Below are 21,845 nucleotides of genomic sequence, written 5' to 3' on the forward strand. Positions count from 1 at the left end.
AGCCCTGGGTGTCAATTGGTAGCAGGCTCCCAATCCTTTAGGAAACTAACCATATAAGCAAATCCATATACCCACATTGCCAAGGGAAATGACTAAATCACTTCTACAGGGAGAACATCCTGCCTGCAGTGGGTGACAGATCCTTGCCATAATTGAAAATCTTGGCTACCCAATGCATTGGTTCTTAGACAGGCAGCTGTACCAGCTGGCAACGAAGGAGGAAGAGCCCACCTGCACTTCTCAGTCTAAGGAGAATGGATTAAACTTTGTGGAAAGGGGTAAGGTGAAGTTGTGGTTACTGAGAGATATTGAGCAGACTCTCTTGTATCCCAACCACAGCATGCCACTGGAGTGGCCCACTATGTTATTTCAATCAAATCATGGATACTCCTTAAACTCATTCCCTGCCCCATGTGCCTTGATAACCTTAATATCTGGAAAACTATTAATCTCTTCTATGAATATGAGTGACTGACCCTCCACTGCTCTCTTGAGTAGAGAATACCATTTTTTAAAATCAGATTTAAATTTAGACATACATCATGGTAACAGACCCTTGTACCCATGCTACCCATACATACCTATATGCCCAGTATGTTTTTGAAAGGTGGGAGGAAACTGGAACGCCCATTGGAAACCCAAACAGACATAGGGAGAACATACAGACTCCTTAGAGACAGCACAAGATTTAAATCCTGGTCCCAATTGCTGCCGCTGTAACCGTGCCACTCTTCATCCTCTGGCTGAAGAGAGTCTCATCTCCACCCTTAAAGGCCAACCCCTTGTTTTGCATCTATGATCCTCTAATTCCAGACGCTTCAGACATTTCAACTCCACATCTTCTCTGTTAGCCCAATAAGGATACTATACATTTCAATTAATCTGAAGTCCATACTCTATATGACAAAGCTTTCACTTCCAGGAATCAAACTCGTGATGCTATCTTAGTTATTTGTATATCCTTCTTTATTCAGGGAGAACTGCTAAATTTTCAGTATTAAATTCTACTTACCATTACTCTTATCAACACATCAATATTGTCCTGTAGACAAGACTATAGACACCACCAGGAATTTTCCTTTTTTCATATCTTTCAAAGCCTTTATGTGTTTTTATAATGGAGAAGTAAACTGTTAACCTTCCAGGTTGATGAACTTATATAACATAATAGAGTACCAGCTTATTGGAAGACAAAATTCTGCTGCAGAGAACTCAGCAGGTCTTGTGGGCAAACATTAGGAATGCCTGTGGATCTGGTGACCAACCCAAGAGCTTGTGCATAGTTTAAGGAAGAATGCACAGAAGCTGTGAATGGTATAATGGTCTTCACTGCAGCCTTAACTGATATGGGGAGTTGAAACAGTTATCAGAATGATCTTGATGGCCATTTCCAAAAAAATACAACAGCCTGAGGAATGCTAAGGGAATCTGGATAATAGTGGCCTTGACTACATTGGTAATATACTGACCATCCTCTTTCAGGAGACGCCATGCTGATAAATACTTCAACATTGCATTTGCTGATATCACATATCGAGAGGTCACAGTCCCAGAGTGTTCAAAGTTATCCTCCAGGGTACACTGGCATGTCACAGCCGAAGCTTTACAGACTTCAGCGTTCCAAGTGGTAGACATTGGAAATATGATTCTTGTGGTCTCAGGGTTGGAAATTGACCACACAAGATGTGCAAAAAGGTGCTGCCTTTTTGTCAATGCTAGTTTATAATTGTGATAAATTTATTTTTTGTTCTGTAGTTCATGTTGGCCTTGAATTGTTTTATCATCATGGGTACCAAAATACAGTAAAAAAAACTCCTTAATTTTGCATGCCATTCAGACAGACAGCACAGTTGGTATTGGGTTAGTGCAAGGCCTTTATAATGCCAGCAATTGGGACTGGACCTGGGTTCAAATCCCGCACTTTCTGAAAGGAGTTTGTATGTTCTCCTCGTGTCTGTGTGAGTTTTCTCTAGGGGCTTCGGTTTCCTCTCACCTTTCAAAGACATACTGGGGTGTAGGTTAATGGGGTGTAAATTGGGCAGCACAGACTTTTAGGGTGAAATTGGCCTGTTACAGTCTGTATGTCTAAATTTATTTTATTTTAAATCATTTGACACACTGCCTTATCTTGTCCTCCTCCCTACATCAGCTAAATCTGTTCCTCATTCCTAACTCCTAGTCCTATATATCCACAGAGACCCTGACCAACTTTAAGAATGGATTCAGATGTGAGAGAGACCATGCTTACTGCCCGGGGTAAACCTCTGAACTGAGTGGAACAAGAAAATCTACAGACTCTATGATGACAGTAAATACACAAAAGTGCTGGAGAAACTCAGCAGGTTTCACATTGTCCAGAGGAGGCAAAGATCTATAACAAACAGTTTGTGCCTGAGCCCTTTGTTCAAGGTCTGAGCAGAAAGCAGCTGAATAAAAAGTGACGGGGGGAGGAGGGAAGAAGGGGCAGGGGGAGGAGGGAAGAAGGGGCAGGGGGAAGGAGCATAGGCCAATAGTCAAGAGGACAGGAGGGAAAAGCTGACCAGCGAGAAGGTGCAGTTCTGTGAATGCAGATTGGAAGAAAGGTTGGCAGGGGAATAAGGAAAGAGAGAGAGACAAGGGGAGGTGATCTAGAGGAAAGGCCACATAGGGATAGGGAACAAGAGAGATGGAAATGGGTGGTCTAACAGAAATCAGATGTTGATGTTAATGCCATCTGGTTGGAGTTGCCCGGTGGGAATATGGGTTGTTATTCCTCGAATTTGCAGGTGGTCTCAGTTGGGCAGTGTATGAGACCAAGGACAGGCATGGGAATGGCGTGGAGAATTGAAATAGTTTGCCACTGCGGGGATCCCCGCTGTTGCTCGAGTTCAACGAGGCGACCATCCAGTCTGCCTTCAATCTCTCCAATGCAGAGGAGGCCACAAAAGGAACACGGATGCAGTAGATGACTCTTTACAGATTCAAGTGTGGCCTCACTTGGAAAGGGCTGTTTGGAGCCCCAAATGGTGGTGGAGGAGGAGGTGTGGAGGCAAGTGTGGCATTTTCAGTGATTCCACAACAGCACACATGCCCCCCCCCCATCACTTCAATAACTTTGAGTTCCATGAACTCAGCTGCCTCATTTTGATCAGAAGTAGTCAGCGTTTAAATATGCTGTAAATAGAGTATGTCCAATGATGGGAATGGACTTGGCACTAAGAGTGTGAAGAGGCTTTGAGGAGGATTCTTTTGTCAATAACTCGTTGTAAAATTTTTGGTTAAAAAAAATTGGTTCCTTGAATTTGCCTCTAACTTTCTGCAGAACTTTTGCGTGAACCTCTGAGCTTTCAGGTTGACCGTGCAGGCTTGTCGCCAGGTGCTGAACCGACAGAAATCGAAACTCTTCGCTCTCAGTCGAGACAAGGTGCTTGCTTTTCCTTTTGGGGCTTTCTTTGAAATGCTGACGGATCATTTGCGAAAGTCAAGCATTGTCCCTTGTCAGGAACCAGCAGCCCTGGAGGAGGAAGGGGCAGTGTCTGGGGGGCACACTGAAGTGTTGGTAGAGAAGCTTGGCCGCTTTAACCCGCAAGGTGAGTGAGTAACTTTGAATCGTCATAAAGAATGTAAGACAAGTTCCCCCCCCCCAGATTTTATACGTGGACAGCAGAGTGCGAGATTCCAGCGTCCACGCCGATGCTTCAGAACTTCCACCAAGTCCTGGATGCGCTTCCCTCCCCAGCGCCAGCCAGATTCGGACTTGGTGAAGCCCCTCAGCTCCACAAAGCTCGGAGACCCCTTGTTTAAAACTTACTGGACAGATTTTTAAATGAATCTATTTATCATAGATTATAATATAGTAGAGCCTGGAAATAATACTTCAATGTAATTTTAAGTTTTTTTTAAAAATTAGACACACACCACTGTAACAAGCCAATTCGACCCTACGAGTCCGTGGCAACCGATTTACACCCTATTAACCTACAGCCTGGAACGTTTTTGAAGGGGTGGGAGAAGGAAACCGGGGCCCCGGGGGAAACATCCCAACTCCTTGCAGACAGTGCGGGATTCGAACCCCCGTTCCGCTCGCTGGCGCTGTCAAGGCGTTTCATAAAGCTTATGTTTAAATCCGGTATCCCTTAAATGTCATGCAGAAAGAAGCCCCACTCGCCCATCGGGCACCTTACTTACTTATATATAGGAAAATTTAAGAGAGAAATAAAGCCATGTATCTAATAATGTCAGACCCCCTGACCGCTACAGACCTTGACCTACCCCTTCCTTTCATTCTCTCCCTCGTTTTTGTTTTTTTTTCCCAGGGTCAATTCTCCAAGAAGGGGTGAATGTGATAGTACAGGTCTATCACCAATGTACATAGTGTATATAGTTACTGTATCTAGACTGTGCTTACAGCGATTGGCTGAGAGCTAAGCCACACCTATTGTCTGGGCCTTAAAGGGTTGTGTCCCTAGCCAGGTCGGATCATTCCAGACTGGTCGGCCACCTGTGAAGAGCTCCGGTCTTTTGCTAATAAAAGCCTTGGTTTGGATCAACAAGTCTTTGGTTCTTTCGACGAGCTCTACAAGTTCAATGCAGAAAAAGTTGCCTTCTGCAAATGTCTTCATCTATGCGGAAATTGGCCTTAATGTTGTTTTGCGAAGCCACATTTTTCGAGTGTCCCACATCGGGGCGCTGGTGACTGACTGGCTGAGCGTTGAACGTCTTTGCTTCGACTAAGAAACAAGTGACAGTGGGGAGAGATTTGTCAGGGAGGGAGCCGGTGGCAACAGTTCCAACCGAAGTTGATGGTAACTTGTACACATGCCAACGGGAATCGAGTGGGTGGAGACAGGAAATGATCAACGTGTTGTTAGAGAAACGCATCCAACACCGAGGAGGTGAAAACCCGGTCGCATGATTGGAAATTGCTGAAGAAAACTATGCACAAGCTCTTGGGTTGGTCACCAGATCCACAGGCATTCCTAATGTTTGCCCACAAGACTCCTGAGTTCTCTGCAGCAGAATTTTGTCTTCCAATAAGCTGAAGCCCTCTCTCAAAGAAAATCTTCTTTCTGCATCTCCTTCACCCCTACCAGTGTTTCAGAGATGTGATTCCCTTTATAAGTTGCAAACAAAATGGAAATATTTCAAATATTTAACTCAAGTTGCAAACAAAATGGAAATATTTCAAATATTTAACTCAAGAAGGGCTGATGTAGTTTAGAATGAAATATTGTGGGAAATATAGTGATAGCATGGAGATCACGTTGAGTGGCTCGGTTTAGATCAGTGATTCTCAACTTTGGCATTGGATGCTATAAATGCTCGGTTCGGTATAATCTTAAGTCACAAGAACAGGTGCGGATGAAGGAATTAATTTTGAAATACACAAATCTGTTTCCTGACTTTCCAAAAAGGACACCATGATGTGGATGATGGAGAAGCAAGTCCCATGAAACAACACCCATACAGAATAAACATTCAGAAAAGTAAAATCATGGATCAGGAAGTGGAATATATGTTGAGAAATGATATTGTTAGACCTTCAAACTCAGATTGGAGTTGTCCTTGTGTTCTGGTACCGAAACCAGATGGAACTGTTAGGTTTTGTACCAATTACAGGAAGGTTAAATCAGTAACTAAAACAGATGCTTATTTCCAAGAATAGATTATTGTATTGATGAAATTGGAAAAGCTAAATTTCTTACTAAGTTGGATTTGTTGAAGGGTTACTCTCTCTTTAACTGAGAGAGGAAGGAATATTGCAGCATTTGTAACTCCATCCAGTTTATATGAGTATAATGTGCTACCTTTTGGCATGAAAAATGCCCCTGCAACATTTGAAAGGATGATTAATTGGGTAATCCAGGGCTTAACACATACAGATGACTTGGTCACAAAAAGTGACACATGGGAAGAACATTTGAAAGAATTGGACAAATTGTTTGCAAGATTATTCAAAGCAAACTTAACTGTTAACTTAGCGAAGATTGAATTTGCAAATGCCACTGTGACATACTTGCGTCATGAAGTTGGTCATGGCAAAGTTGCACCTATTCACGCAAAAGTGAATGCAATTTATGTGTTTCCTATTTCCAGTGGCAAGAAAGCAGTGAGAAGGTTTTTAGGAATGGCAGGATATTATAGATGCAGAAATTTTGCTGAGGTTGCTCTTCCTTTAACCAACCTTTTGAAGAAAGGGGAGAAATTTGTGTGGACTAAAGTGTCAGACAGCTTTAGAAAATTTAAAGGAGATGCTATGCTATTATCCTATGTCAAAATCTCCTGATTTTGATAAACCTTTTTTCTGTAGCAGTGGACACGAGTGAGGGAGCAGCAGGTTCAGTTTTATTGCAAAAACATCCAGTTGCCTACTTTTCAAAAAAATTCAATGTTCATCAAAGGAACTATTCCATTATTGAAAAAGAACTCTATTGTCTATCGTGTTTGCTCTGCAGAAATATCTCAGTACCTCTCATGAAACAATTGTGGTATTTACTGACCACAATCCTCTGGTGTTTTTGAATAAGAACAGATCGTTGTTAAACTGGAGTTTGATATTACAAGAATATAATCTGCAAATTATTCATATCAGAGGTTCAAATAATATTATAGCAGATTGTTTGTCAAGATGTTAAATTTGATTGTGTATAAAAGTGCTCTAAACATTGTTACTTTATTATAACATATATATTGTGAATTGTTATATCTTTAGTGATTTTAAAGACAATTTAGTTATTTCTGAATTTTAACACAACAGTTAAAATTCCTTTAAAGGTGGGAGATAATTAGTAAAATTAGAGTAAGTTACATACATGAAATCTACAGATTTACAAAGTTACATTTAAAACAGATCTTATTTGAAATACTGAAGAATTCATATTCAGTGGACTTTACAGAAACTATGCACATTTTCACAAGTAGGTGGTACTTGAAATGATGTCATAAAATGAATAGCCCATTATTTTGGAATGGAGATACTCTGGTTGTTTGCAAGTATCTTTAGTGCTCACAGAAAGGTCACTCCTGGGTTTTGTTTACCAAAAGGCGACAGCTTGACTAAGAAGACAAACTCCTGTGGTTTGCTGAAGAAGGTGAGGGATTTGTGGCAAGTGAGAGAGTCACTCTGCAAACCCTACGAGAACCTTCCTGAGCAGTAAACGTTTACCTTTCGAGCACCAAAGCCTGGTGAACTTCATACATGTTAAATTCTGTGCACAGTATAAGAATTGCCTGCAACCAGAGAACCTGGAAGAATGAGAAGTGAGATTGAACTGTGAACCAAAGAACTTTTCTTCCATTTACGCACACATTTACGTGCGTTTAGAATTAGAAGGGGGTTAAGTTGTGTTTAGTTAAGTTAATAGAGATAAGTTAAAGTTTGATTCTGTTCCATGTTTAAAGATAATTAAAAACAACTTTTGTTTAAGTAACCATTTGTTGTGGTGAATATTTATTGCTGCTGGGTTTTGGGGTCCTTTGGGCTCATAACACTATTAAATGGTCATCAACTTTTTTTTGCTCCTTCCTTTACTAAGGGTAGGGTCAGCATTAAAACAAGTCTAATTGGGAGTCATTAGGGTAACCTTGAAGTGGGGGGGGGCACAATCTGATATTTGAAAACTTGCGCAGTGGCAGGGTGGTGATGCCTGCCTACCTACCATGAACCTCCTCCGTGCACCACCGCCGCCGTCACACTTCCCCCTCCCTCTGACATGGCAGACAAATGCGCTGGTTATATCGCTTGGAGACTAGCAACACTAGCGATGCATGATGCGAGTTTGGGGGGGGGGGTCACAATACCTCATTTGGGGGACCAATGCCCTCAAATTCCCCCCTCCCCACTTGGCACCAGCCCTGTCTAAAGGACAACTTATAGTGGCTAATTAGCCTGCCAGTCTGCATGACTTTGTGATGTGGGAGGAAACTGAAACACCCCAGAGGAAACACAGGTGACTGTGGGAATAATTTGTAAACTCAGGTAACACCTGACATTAGGATTGAGTCCAGGAGCCTGGAATTGTGAGGTAGCAGGCATAAATGTTGCCCCTAATTCTGCCACCAGATAGTATGTACTCGTATGTGTTGCTCATATGATAAACTTCAGGTACTATCATGGCACATTTGGGGAATAAATGCATACTATAAATCTCATGATTTGTGAATAACTAAATCTAAAAGAAATCCCACATTTTGACCATCTAATTATAAAAGAGGGATCTTTCTCATCTCAATAGATCTATTTGTGCATTGAACGATACGTTGTTATACCATTATCTTTGGAGATAGTTTGAGTTTTTTGGAATACTCTACTGAAAGGTCTTTCCTCTCCTCGGTGTCTAAACAATGGGTCTGCTGATTTGTCTTTTATTTTATGATCATTTATTAAGCGTAAAATTAAATCTTCCACTTTTAAGTGTTCAGTCCATCCATCTTGGAAACTTTGAAGTATACATCTGAAAATGAGCATTGAATGTAGTGTTATGAGCCCAGAGGACCCCCAAAACCCAGCAGCAATAGATATTCACCAAGACAAACAGTTATTTAAACAAAAGTTTTTAAACATGAAAACAGAATCACACTTTAACTTATCATTATTGACATACTTAACCTAACTTAACACCCTTCTCATTCTAACCGTTCGTGTATGTAATGTGTGTGTAAGTTCAGAAAAGTTCTTTGGTTCACAGTCCAAACTCTCTTTTCATTCCTCCAAGTTCATTGGTTGCAGGCAATTCTTATACTGTGCACAGAATTTAACATTTATAAAGTTCATTTATAAATTATAACATTTATAAAGTTCACCAGGCTTTGGTGCTTGAAAGGTAAATGGTTACCGCTCAGGAAGGTTCTTGTCGGTTTTCAGAATGAGATTTGTTATTCCGGGACATCCTTGTTATTCCTTGCATCTGATGAATCTGAATTCCTTGCATCTGATGAAATGGTGCAGCCGAGATAGGTAAACTGGTTGACCGTTTTGAGTTTTGTGTGCCCGATGGAGATGTGAGGGGGCTGGTAGTCATGGTGGGGAGCTGGCTGATGGAGGACCTCAGTTTTCTTCAGGCTGACTTCCAGGCCAAACATTTTGGCAGTTTCCGCAAAACAGGACGTCAAGTGCTGAAGAGCTGGCTCTGAATGGGCAACTAAAGCGGCATCGTCTGCAAAGAGTAGTTCACGGACAAGTTTCTCTTGTGTCTTGGTGTGAGCTTGCAGGCGCCTCAGATTGAAGAGACTGCCATCCGTGTGGTACCGGATGTAAACAGCGTCTTCATTGTTGAGGTCTTTCATGGCTTGGTTCAGTATCATGCTGAAGAAGATTGAAAAGAGGGTTGGTGCGAGAACACAGCCTTGCTTCACGCCATTGTTAATGGAGAAGGGTTCAGAGAGCTCATTGCTGTATCTGACCCGACCTTGTTGGTTTTCGTGCAGTTGGATAACCATGTTGAGGAACTTTGGGGGGCATCCGATGCGCTCCAGTATTTGCCAAAGCCCTTTCCTGCTCACGGTGTTGAAGGCTTTGGTGAGGTCAACAAAGGTGATGTAGAGTCCTTTGTTTTGTTCTCTGCACTTTTCTTGGAGCTGTACAAAAACAAAGGCGAGAAATCAGACTGCTCAAACTACAGGGGAATTGCGCTGCTCTCCATTGCAGGCAAAATCTTCGCTAGGATTCTCCTAAATAGAATAATACCTAGTGTCGCCGAGAATATTCTCCCAGAATCACAGTGCGGCTTTCGCGCAAACAGAGGCACTATTGACATGGTCTTTGCCCTCAGACAGCTCCAAAAAAAGTGCAGAGAACAAAACAAAGGACTCTACATCACCTTTGTTGACCTCCTACCAGCCTACTGCAGGGGGAAAACATTGTACCTGCAGGTAGTTAATCTGGGAGACTGGCCCCACCTGGCCGACTGTCAATAACTGGCCCATATAAAGACTTGAGCCAGTCCTTTCCTACCCAGTCAGACACGTGGAACCGGAGGCTACATACAAATCTGGTGCTTTCTACTTTAAGCTGATAACAGCCTGTTCTACAGTCTTTCGAGTTTCGTGTTGTTTGCTGCACCACAACATACCAACAAATATTGTTTGCACATCTGCACATTAAGAGCAAATAGCAATGTAAACGCCCATTTTGTTTAAAGATTTATAAAAATCCTTTCCCAACCCCAACCCACCAATTTTCCCCTGCAGCCGCTGCAACCGTGTCTGCCTGTCCCGCATCGGACTTGTCAGCCACAAACGAGCCTGCAGCTGACGTGGACATTTACCCCCTCCATAAATCTTCGTCCGCGAAGCCAAGCCAAAGAAAAGAGTTTGCTTAATTATATGCTAGTGTAAGTAGTCAGAAATTGGCTATTTTGTTTCTATTTATTGGGAAGATTAAAATAAGGGTGCAGTATCCTTGTTTTGAATTATGCTTTCGATTTCTTTTTCTATAAGGTACCACAGCATAACTTTCCAACTTACATACAAAAAACTACTGCAAGGCAGTACTGCATCAGTTCATTGAAAGGAATATGGATATAGAATAGTAATTTTTATACTACTCTGCTGCCTGGGTCTTGAGAGCGAAAATGGTGATGTAGATTTGACATCTTTGGGATGGAATAAATACGTTTCTGCTATTCATTGCTCAAGGTTTTGGGATGTTTTGTATGTATTTACTTTTTTTAAAAAATCTAAAGCTTTGTTAGATCTTAGATATATTTTGGATGCTAATTATGTTGAAGAATTGTATCTCATTGATGAACAAGGCTGTGGTGAATGTAAAGAAAACGAGGAATGATAGAATATTGGTATCTAAACCAAAATAATTTACAGCAGGTTAAAGTAGATTTTTGTTTTGCTAATTTTACTACATTTATTGGCTTACAATGATGATAAGTGTGAGGTGCTTCATTTTGGTAAGAAGAATCAGAATAGGACATATGTGGTAAATGGGAGAGCATTGAGGAATACAGAAGAGCAGAAAGATTTAGGAGTGACGGTACATCGTTCCCTGAAGGTAGAAACTCACGTGAATAGGGTGGTGAAGAAGGCTTTTAGTATGCTGGCCTTTATCAATCATTGCATGGAATATAGGAGTTGGGAGGTGATGTTGAGATTGTATAAGACGTTGGTGCGGCCTAATTTGGAGTTCTGTGTGCAGTTCTGGTCGCCTAATTATAGGAAGGATATAAACAGAGTGGAGAGAGTGCAGAGAAGGTTTACCAGAATGTTGCCTGGGTTTAAGCATCTGGAGTATGGGGAGAGATTGGACAGATTGGGTCTTTATTCTTTGGAGCGTAGAAGGTTGAGAGGGGATTTGATAGAAGTATTTAAGATTATGAAAGGGATAGACAGAGTGGATGTGGATAGACTATTTCCGTTAAGAGGAGGAAAGATTAAAACAAGAGGACATGAGTTAAGAATTAAGGGGCAGAGGTTTAGAGGTAACATGAGGGGGAACTTCTTTACTCAGAGAGTGGTAGCTGTGTGGAATGATCTTCCGGGAGAAATAGTGGCGGCGGAGTCAATTGTATTATTTAAGAAAAGGTTGGACAGGTATATGGATGAGAGGAAGATGGAGGGTTATGGGCATTGTGCAGGGAGGTGGGATTAGAAAGGGGTGTTTGGTTCGGTGCGGACTAGAAGGGCCTAATGGCCTGTTTCCGTGCTGTAATTGTTATTATTATTATTATTATTATTATTATACAATGGAAATTGGTCAGAAACAAGGAAATTGGCTGCTAAGCAACAAAGAACCTAATAATCCATGTAAAAGTATATTGATTTCTTAGAATATAGAACATGAGCTGAAATGTTCTGAATTGCATCATTTGATTTTGATTTGAATTTTATTTTGTATTTTAACTTTATTTACCTCTGCATTGTTTGATATTCAGTATAAAAGTATTGATTCTATTTCAGTGGATTAAAAAAAATCAATTGAAATTTAAGCATACAGCATGGTAACTGGCCTTGCCGGCCCATGAGCCCGTGCTGTCCAAATACACTAATTAACTTGCAAACCGCCCATTTGTTTTAGAAGGGTGGGAGGAAAGTGGACCACAAGGAAACCCATGTAGAACAGTGCCGGCTTTGAACCCAGGTAGCTGCCGCTGCAAAGTGTTGGGCTAGCTTCCTCGCTAACTGTGCTGCCCTAAATTATTCACATTTTAAGAATTGGCATGCTGTAGTCAACATTTTAGAGAGTTCTGCATTGTTTTAAAATGACAAAATTGTGTTAAATGTAATGAAGTGGACTGCTGGTGGAAAAAAACCCAAGTCCCAGCAATGTACTTTTTAACTGAAGCACTGATATCACTCTGCAGGATCCCACACTAGCTCAACATTCAGTATTTAGTGAGAAGAATAAGTTTAACATCGCTCAGGGATTGGCTTGGTCTTATTACCTAGGTTACTTGAAGTTAATTTTACCTTGTAACTATTCATTCAAACTTTTAATATAAAAACAGATTACTGTTTGTGGCATAAAATGTAATTATTATCTACTATTTTGTTAATCAAGCAACATCAAGTTACTAAATTACTCAACCATCTAGTAAATTTGCTAATAATGTACTGTTAGTCATTAATCAGTCTTATCAATTAGTTTTATTTGATTATTGTAATCATTGTATACCAAAGGGAAAATTCTTGGTCCCTATTTTAGTTGAAAGAGATGGCATTTGCATTTTAATTCTAAAGTCATCAGATCACTTGATAAGGCTGTCAGCCTTTGTTCCTTTGCTATTGTACGCATTGGACTTGTCAGCCACAAACGGGCCTGCAGCTGACATGGACAATTACCCCTCCATAAATCTTCGTCCACGAAGCCAAGCCAAAGAAGATTGTAGGTATTACACAAGGAGTCTGGTTGCTCTGTTTTATTACAGTTGAAAACTTAGTGGAAATTTGTTACTGGCTTTTTCTTTCTTCTTTGGCTTGGCTTCGCGGACGAAGATTTATGGAGGGGGTAAATGTCCACGTCAGCTGCAGGCTCGTTTGTGGCTGACAAGTCCGATGTGGGACAGGCAGACACGGTTGCAGCGGTTGCAGGGGAAAATTGGTGGGTTGGGGTTGGGTGTTGGGTTTTTCCTCCTTTGCCTTTTGTCAGTGAGGTGGGTTCTGCGGTCTTCTTCAAAGGAGGTTGCTGCCCGCCAAACTGTGAGGCGCCAAGATGCACGGTTTGAGGCGATATCAGCCCACTGGCGGTGGTCAATGTGGCAGGCACCAAGAGATTTCTTTAGGCAGTCCTTGTACCTTTTCTTTGGTGCACCTCTGTCACGGTGGCCAGTGGAGAGCTCGCCATATAACACGATCTTGGGAAGGCGATGGTCCTCCATTCTGGCGACGTGACCCACCCAGCGCAGCTGGATCTTCAGCAGCGTGGACTCGATGCTGTCCACCTCTGCCATCTCGAGTACTTCGACGTTAGGGATGAAAGCGCTCCAATGAATGTTGAGGATGGAGCGGAGACAATGCTGGTGGAAGCGTTCTAGGAGCCGTAGGTGATGCCGGTAGAGGACCCATGATTCGGAGCCGAACAGGAGTGTGGGTATGACAACGGCTCTGTATACGCTTATCTTTGTGAGGTTTTTCAGTTGGTTGTTTTTCCAGACTCTTTTGTGTAGTCTTCCAAAGGCACTATTTGCCTTGGCGAGTCTGTTGTCTATCTCGTTGTCGATCCTTGCATCTGATGAAATGGTGCAGCCGAGATAGGTAAACTGGTTGACCGTTTTGAGTTTTGTGTGCCCGATGGAGATGTGAGGGGGCTGGTAGTCATGGTGGGGAGCTGGCTGATGGAGGACCTCAGTTTTCTTCAGGCTGACTTCCAGGCCAAACATTTTGGCAGTTTCCGCAATTGGCGCCTCACAGTTTGGCGGGCAGCAACCTCCTTTGAAGAAGACCGCAGAGCCCACCTCACTGACAAAAGGCAAAGGAGGAAAAACCCAACACCCAACCCCAACCAACCAATTTTCCCCTGCAGCCGCTGCAACCGTGTCTGCCTGTCCCGCATCGGACTTGTCAGCCACAAACGAGCCTGCAGCTGACATGGACTTTTACCCCCTCCATAAATCTTCGTCCGCGAAGCCAAACCAAAGAAGATATCCTAAAAAAAAATTGTCTATCCTAATTCCATTCAGCTGTAAGGTTTATGACAAACTGGAAAAGGTAGACAATAGGATCCAATTCTTTGGCAACTTACCTGAGCTCCATATTGACAGAGCAGGGATAAAAAAAGTTACAAGAACAGCATTTATTCAATTTATGATGAAAATGAGAGGGTACAGGATGAATTTCTTAATAATTATGTATCTTTTTCAATAGGAAGATATTTTGTCCAATTCTACATGGCCCGGGGAAGGACTTTGATGGACAAACTGAAAGCTCATAGATCCCCTGTCCTTGGGACACATTCTATCTTGCTAGGGTACCGTCTCGTGGGTGGCTGGTTCTGACCAATCAGTGATATCTAGTCCATCACAAGGCCTCTTCAGTCACAACTGACAGGCTTCACCCTAACAATTCTCCACAACAGCCACCAAAACCCCTGCTGTTAAAGCTCTCATTTAAATTGAATGTTCACAAATATCTTTGGCTCTCTTAACAACTAAAAATAGCAATAAACATTTTCAAATTAAAATAAGAATGATCTATTCAAGTAAATTGAATTTAATGAAATAATAAGAAAACTGACACTTACATGTTGTCAGCCCAAGCTTGTGTTTCCTACTCTACTGGACCACAGTTGACTGGAGCAAAAGGCTGGACTTTAGCCGCAGTTCAGGAGTTTGGAGCTTCCCATGTCCCGAGCTGATCTGATATTTAAGTGGAAAATCATGGCTACATGGTTACATGTATTGAAAAAATGTTTCAAGCTTCATAAACAAATATACAGCTGCTTCTTTTCTTTGGCTTGGCTTCGCGGACGAAGATTTAAGGATAAGGGGGTAAAAGTCCACGTCAGCTGCAGGCTCGTTTGTGGCTGACAAGTCCGATGCGGGAATAATTGTATAATCACCTTGTTTTCATGTTAAAACTAAAAAAAATTGTTTAATTTTGCTTTGTCAGTTTACCTTCAATGTTAATAGTCTATTCTTTTATTCCTTAGCCTCATCACTGTCTTCTTGAATGCGCCACTCCTCTGCAGTCCCTATTTGAAATGTCCAATGGTGCCACTGCAGCTTTTAGCAAAGAGCAGCATTTGGAGCAGACCAAGCTGTTCTATGTCACCTTGGGCAATATCTTGAACAACTCCCAAGAATGTGCAGGACTCTTCAAATTAATTCTATATGATGGTATGTTATCAATATTTGTACACATGGCTTCATAGTAATGGATGATTTTTGCCTCTCAGAAATACAGTTGAGCCCACAACACTTTCATAATGTGCAGAGACCAGTGTAGAAATAGATCCAGGACGTTATTTCATACCTTGTTGAGGGCTCAAAACCGAAACGTCGGTTACCCTTTAATTCCAAGAGACGCTAATAATTTCTGCTATAGGTTCTATTGCCATAACATATCAAACATATTGCCAGAGCGAGGGGGCAGCCTTGCCTACTCAATCAACTGATGTTTGACGATTGGTTATTATTTTTGCTTGTGGTTTAACAGTAAAGGAACCTTGATCCTTGAAGAGCTGTTAGCTGCAGGGTTACTGATCTAGCAAGATGGGATGAAGCTGTGTAGCTATTTGTTTTAAACATACACAATTGGTTATAAAACTGCCTGGTGTGTTGTAAAGTTTCTAATCATTCAACTGAAAGTAACAAGTTAATATTTGAAGAGCAGAGAAGATCAAATTAAACATAAATTTAATGTAAATCAGGTACAGAGAAATGTAAAGAAAGTCTAACTGAGTTAGTTTTAAAATCTGCCTAAAAAAAACTTAAACCTGAAGCAAAGAGAAACCACTTTAAGATTTATGACTTTTAATTCTGCAAGATTACTCAGTCATTATTAACAAATCATCTGGGATTTAAAAAAAAATTCCCACAATGATCCTAATGCCTTGAACCTACAGGGCCTTCTGACCCTCAGTGGGTACTAGAAATCTCTTTCATTTTCCACCTCATTCAATATGCTGTAGAACATAGGAGGAGTAGACCATCTGGCTCGTCGAGCCTGCTCTGCCATTTAATAAGATCGTGGCTGATCTGGCTATCGACTCTGTTCCATCAATCTGCCTTGTCCCCCATAACCCTTAATTCTCCCAAAATTGATCAAACTGTGTCTTAAATATATCTAGAGAGGCAGCCTGTGCATCTTCCTTGAACAGAAGAAGATTCACTACTCTAGGGAAAAACAGTTGCTCTCCATCTCTGATCTAAATCTACTCCCCTGAATCTTCCCTGGTTCTAGTTTCAGTGGAAATAAATCCTGTCTCAATCTTATCTCTCCCTTTCATCATTTTATATGTCCTTGTGAGATTTATGCTCAGTATTCTGTATTCCAGCCGGTATGGTCCAAGGCTACTCAATCTCTTCTCATAGGCTAATCCCTTCATCGCTGCAATTAACCTCATGAACCTCCTCTTCACCGCCTCCAAAATCACTATATCTTGTCTTAAGTAAGGAGACCAGCACACAGCACACAGCCCTGCAGGTGTGGCCTTGCCAGTACAGTTGCATCAGAATCTTGCTGCTCTTAAATTCAATCCCTCAAGTAATGGCCGATATTCCATTTGCCACATGATAGCCGATTGCACCTGCAATCCAACATTTTGCGATTCATGCACAAGCACCTCCAAGTACTTCTGCAATCTTACACCATTTCAATAATAATCTGATCTTCTATTTTTCTTTTCAAGGTGGATGGCATTGTATGTCATCAGCCAGCCTATCTATTACCTCCCTTCAGACTCTCCTCACTCTCTGCACAAACTGTTTTTCCACTCCATTTTGGTATCACCGGCAACTCAGATATGCTACACTCTTCTAACCTGTTAATGTATATCGTGAACACAGCACTGATCCCTGCAGCAGTCTGTTCACTGCTGATTGCCAACAGGCCGCACTCCTATCAGCCTACTGCAGGGGTCAACCACTATACCTGCAAGTAGGCAACCTGAGAGGCTGGCCCCACCTGCCGGCTGTCAATCGTCAGCCCATATAAAGACACGAGCCGGCTCCTTCAGGGACAGTCAGGCACGTGGAGCCAGCTGCATACTGAGCCTGGTGTGTACAATTTTAAGCTAATTAAAGCCTGTTGTACAGTCTGTGGACTTTGCGTCAGAATTATTCACGCAACACTGCTCACAAACACATCTATCCCATCTCATTGCCTTCTATTGGTTAACTAATCCTTTATCTGTGCTAATACATTACTCCCAATTCCATCCATCTTTATCTTATGGATAAGTCTTTTATGCAGCACCATACCAAATGTTTACTAGAAATCCGAACATACAACATCCACCTGTTGCCATCTATCAACTCCTCATTATATCAAAGAACTCCAGTGAATTTGTCAAACATGATCTGCCCTTCTTGAATCCATTTTGTCTAACTGAAGGCATAATTTCTATCTAGATGTCTCACTATTTCTTCCTTAATTCTTCATTGTCCAAAGAGTCAACAGATTCACCCTGATTGAGGTTACAGATATTGGTATTAACCCAAAGTGATTTAATGTAACTAGTAGTCAGTACTAATACAAGGTGCTTGAAAGATATGCAACTTTTTATTGCAGTACAGAAAATTAGTTGCTGTATAAAATCAACAGTCCTTTTGATATTTCAGTTGCATTTTAACTTTTTTTAAGATATTTCTATTTGTATTTCAGATGATTCAGTAGATAAAAATACAGACTCTCATTTTTTATCTGCATAGATCTTAAAGGCTATGATGCAGGACAGAATGGAGTTTGCTATATCGGAGGAAAACACTTGGAATGATACATTAAATGACTCCATGGTCAGTGACCAAACTTTAATGATCAGCAAGTCAAATGATCCACAACCTTTACAAAGCAAAAATTATTAATCATTCTACCTTTCATTTTTCATGTTTTCCATAATTAACATTGTACTTCATTTTCAAAATCTGAAGTGGAAGCGAAGCCTCAGAATTTTAAATTGCCTGTCGTCTTGCTGACTTATAAAATTGAAAATCAAATACAAATTAAACAGTCTCAACCTGTTTCTTCTTCATTTCCAGAAACCTTATTCTTTACAATATATTTGGGATGTTTTCTAAAGTGCTTTAATGGCTAATTTCATGATACTCGATTCATGCATCAATTTTATGGCAAAAATATATTCTCTGATGTCACAGATACAATAATAAAGCCTTTCAAATTTAAACCAGTCAGTGGAGCTTCATGTATAAATTATAGTGTTTAATTATTGCTATTTAATTATCTACTTGTTTGCTTTTTGTGTGTTATTTAGCTTCAGTGCAAAGGGGCCATAAATACAAAGTAGTCTATCAGAAATCCACTAAGTATTTGAGTCTTCAGAAGAAACCTGTTTATTTGGAAATGTAATTCTTCTTGCCACAGAGTGGTTGAGAAAAACTATATTATTGCACGTGTGAGGAAACCATTTAAAACTAAAATGAAATAAAAGTTGTGATGAAGTTACAGGATTTGGGACATCATGTCACTGATGCATGAGATATTGGTAAGGTCACATTTGGAGTGTTGTGTGCAGTTCTGGTTGCCTTGCTGTAGAAATGATGTAATTTAGTTGGAAAAGGTATAAAAAAGATTCACGAGAATGTTACTAGAACTAGAAGGCTTAAGTTCAAAGGTGAGTCTGGATGGGTTGACTTTATTTGTGCCCTGGAGCATAGAGGGCTGAGGGATGACCTTCTCAAGGTATATATCAATCTTGAAGGGCATAAAGTGAATGGTCATGGTCTCAGAGTTGGGGGGGGGGGTCTAAAACTAGCGGGCATAGATTCGAGGTAAGAGTGAAAAGATTTAAAAAGGACTTGAGGGACAACATTTCCACAGAAATGCATATATGGTCCATAAATGGAACAAGCTGCCAGAAGGAGCTGAGTACAATCATGACGTTTAGATGGGTACATGGATAGGAAAGGGTTAAAGGGATATTGACCAAATGCAGGTCAATCAGATGAGCAACTTCGTCAGCACGGGCCTGCTCTGATGCTATAATTGCTGTTCACTGCATCATTTACTTCGACTTTTGTGGGCATCACTAGCAGGACCACCAATTGTTTTTCATCTCTAATTCCTCTCAAAAATTTTAATTTATTCTATTTTTTTAATTTACTCCCACAGTGCTGTTAGAGTGCAGGATTTTGACCTAATTACACTAAAGGAATAATAGTTTATTTCTAAAGCAGGATTGAGGAGGGAACTTGCAGGTTGTTATGAGGTGCTGCAGATGCCTTTATGAGTTGCTGAGTGCATCTTGTTGACTGAAAGCTGTTGTAATAGTAGTGAAGGGAGTGAATATTATGGATCAAACACTTGACCACCTTAACCTGGATCTTCTTCTTTGGCTTGGCTTCGCGGACGAAGATTTATGGAGGGGGTAAAAGTCCACGTCAGCTGCAGGCTCGTTTGTGGCTGACAAGTCCGATGCGGGACAGGCGGACACGGTTGCAGCGGCTGCAGGGGAAAATTGGTGGGTTGGGGTTGGGTGTTGGGTTTTTCCTCCTTTGCCTTTTGTCAGTGAGGTGGGCTCTGCGGTCTTCTTCAAAGGAGGTTGCTGCCCGCCAAACTGTGAGGCGCCAAGATGCACGGTTTGAGGCGATATCAGCTGGAGAAACTCAGCAGGTCACGCAGTGTCCTTTAGCATTTTAAGTTTTGTCTGAATTACCCTCATCCAGAAATGAGGACAATCTTCAATCAAACATTTGACTCCTGCTTTGTAAATGGTACAAAGGCATTGGCCTGTCAGAGAGTGCCACGGGATAGCCAGGCAATGAGTTTCTTTTATTTTATATGATCTCTCCAAGAAAGTTTCTGGTCAAAAGTGTTCCCCTAGAATCTCAGTGAAGGTGTTTTGGTTTCAGTAACATCATTGAACATCAAATGTTGATGGTTAAACTCTTGTTGCTGGTAGTCATTGAGTCATGTGACACAGAAACAGGCCTTTGGCCCACTATGGCAGTGCTGATCATCAGTACCCATGTGCATTAATCTCATTTACTAGCTCTATAACCTTTTATGTCTGTGGTGATACAACTACTACAATGGCCACACTCCTACTACAGGGGGCAACCAACTGTACATGCAGGTAGGCAACCCGGGAAGCTGTCAATCACCGGCCTGTATAAAGACTTGGGCCGGCCCCTTCAGAAGACCATCAAACACATGGAGCCAGCAGAGATACTAAGACTGGTGTTTGAGTTTAAGCTAATTAAAGCCTGTTGTACAGTCAGAAACATTTGCACAGCAGCGCTCACAGTGTCATGGCTAAATCAAAAGCTTGATTCGATACATATTTTCACTCCTGTGGATGAAAAGTTTATTTCTCCATTTCCCCTCTAAATATCTTCACCCTTTTTCTAAACTTATGTTGCCTCAATTTTTTAGACCTCTGCGAGAAAGGTCAAAGTTCCTGCTATCTACCTTGCATGACGTTCATGATTTTATATAAACCTATCAGATTGTTTCTTCATCTCCTCTTCACCAAGGAAAATATCCCAGACTCTCACGCTTCACCTCAACTAAAATTCTCCATCCCAGGCAATATCCTGGCATATCTTCTCTACACCCTCTCCAGTGCCATCACACGCTTCCTAATTCTAGTGATCAGTACGGCACACGGAATTCCATTGTGGTTGTTTTAGGTAGTATATGTATTCTATGAAGCTGTACCATAACCTCCCTACTCTTATTCTATGCCCTGATTTCTTCACACCCTTCTCCTTTCTTTATCTATGTTGCTGCCTTCAGGCATGCTTCACTGAATTCACTCAATGGTCCAAGGATTTTCAATTATTTGTGTCTGATCTTCTCTTGTACACAGAGGCTGGTGAATGTGCGGAACAGGCTGCCAGAGGAGGAGGTTGCTACATTTAAGAAAAAAAAATGAATGGATACACGTACTTTATAGAATAGTTTTAGAGGGATAATGGGCCAAATGCAGGCAGTTGGGATGAGTGTGTATGGAACATTTTGGTGTTCATGGGCAAGTTCAACCAAAAGCCTTGTTTATGATGGAATCAATCACCAAAATGAAAATTGCAGTTCATGATAGAAAATAATCTTTATTGCATGAAAATCAAATAAATGGTGCCTGCTATAAATTTGAGGTTTATAAACAAAGTGTTGGAATCATTCAACAGGTCATGTAGCATCTGGAAAAAGTAAATATTTCAGTTCAAAGAAACCACCAGAAGTGGGGAAAAGGAAAACATAGCTTTTGGTTGCAAACATAGTAGGGAAGAAATGGATACAACAAAGAAAATGTCTCTGGGCTGAGTCCATGTTGATGAAATATTGATGAAGTTATCTGGTTAATGATTTTTTTTCTTTTTAATCTTTATCTTTAGGTCAATCATTTTCAACAGCCAATAAGCATGAGCAAAGAATTGATCCTGATTGAATAGAGAATCTAATTGTTCAGTGTTGAGTGACAGGTTCATCTCTGCACTTAAACTATTTTTGTATGTGAGACTAGGAGTAGCATTGTGGGGTGAGATTTCCCACTCAAGGCTCGGTGCTACATTTCTCATTTTATCCTATTTTTGGAACATAAGTCAGCATAAAAATTAAACATTGGGCCACGTGTAGCATTTCTCCAGAGTGGGTTTTCAAAGTTTCAAGAAACTGAGGAGTAGGAGGTGAGTTGAAGTCAAGTTGAGCTGGATAGCTAAGCTTTACATTTTTCAATCTGAATTACACTTTGTTTTTCCGTACCTCTGTGAATTTAATGTATTTTTTTCAACTTGGAAGCTTTT

General features: G+C 41.1%; 1 protein-coding gene across 1 annotated transcript; it reads left to right on the forward strand.

Moving 5' to 3' along the window:
- Positions 1-1,490: 1,490 nt before the first annotated feature.
- On the forward strand, positions 1,491-18,205 carry sting1 (stimulator of interferon response cGAMP interactor 1). Its single transcript, XM_069899022.1, is given in 9 exon segments — positions 1,491-1,627; positions 3,331-3,569; positions 5,961-6,088; positions 12,291-12,399; positions 12,667-12,728; positions 14,053-14,197; positions 14,200-14,246; positions 15,074-15,260; positions 17,749-18,205. Coding segments are annotated over 9 exon segments (1,254 nt in total). The 3' UTR covers positions 17,949-18,205.
- The last annotated feature ends 3,640 nt before the right edge of the window (positions 18,206-21,845 follow it).

This window comes from Narcine bancroftii, chromosome 9 (genome assembly GCF_036971445.1).
Source record: "Narcine bancroftii isolate sNarBan1 chromosome 9, sNarBan1.hap1, whole genome shotgun sequence".
NCBI classification, from domain to species: domain Eukaryota; kingdom Metazoa; phylum Chordata; class Chondrichthyes; order Torpediniformes; family Narcinidae; genus Narcine; species Narcine bancroftii.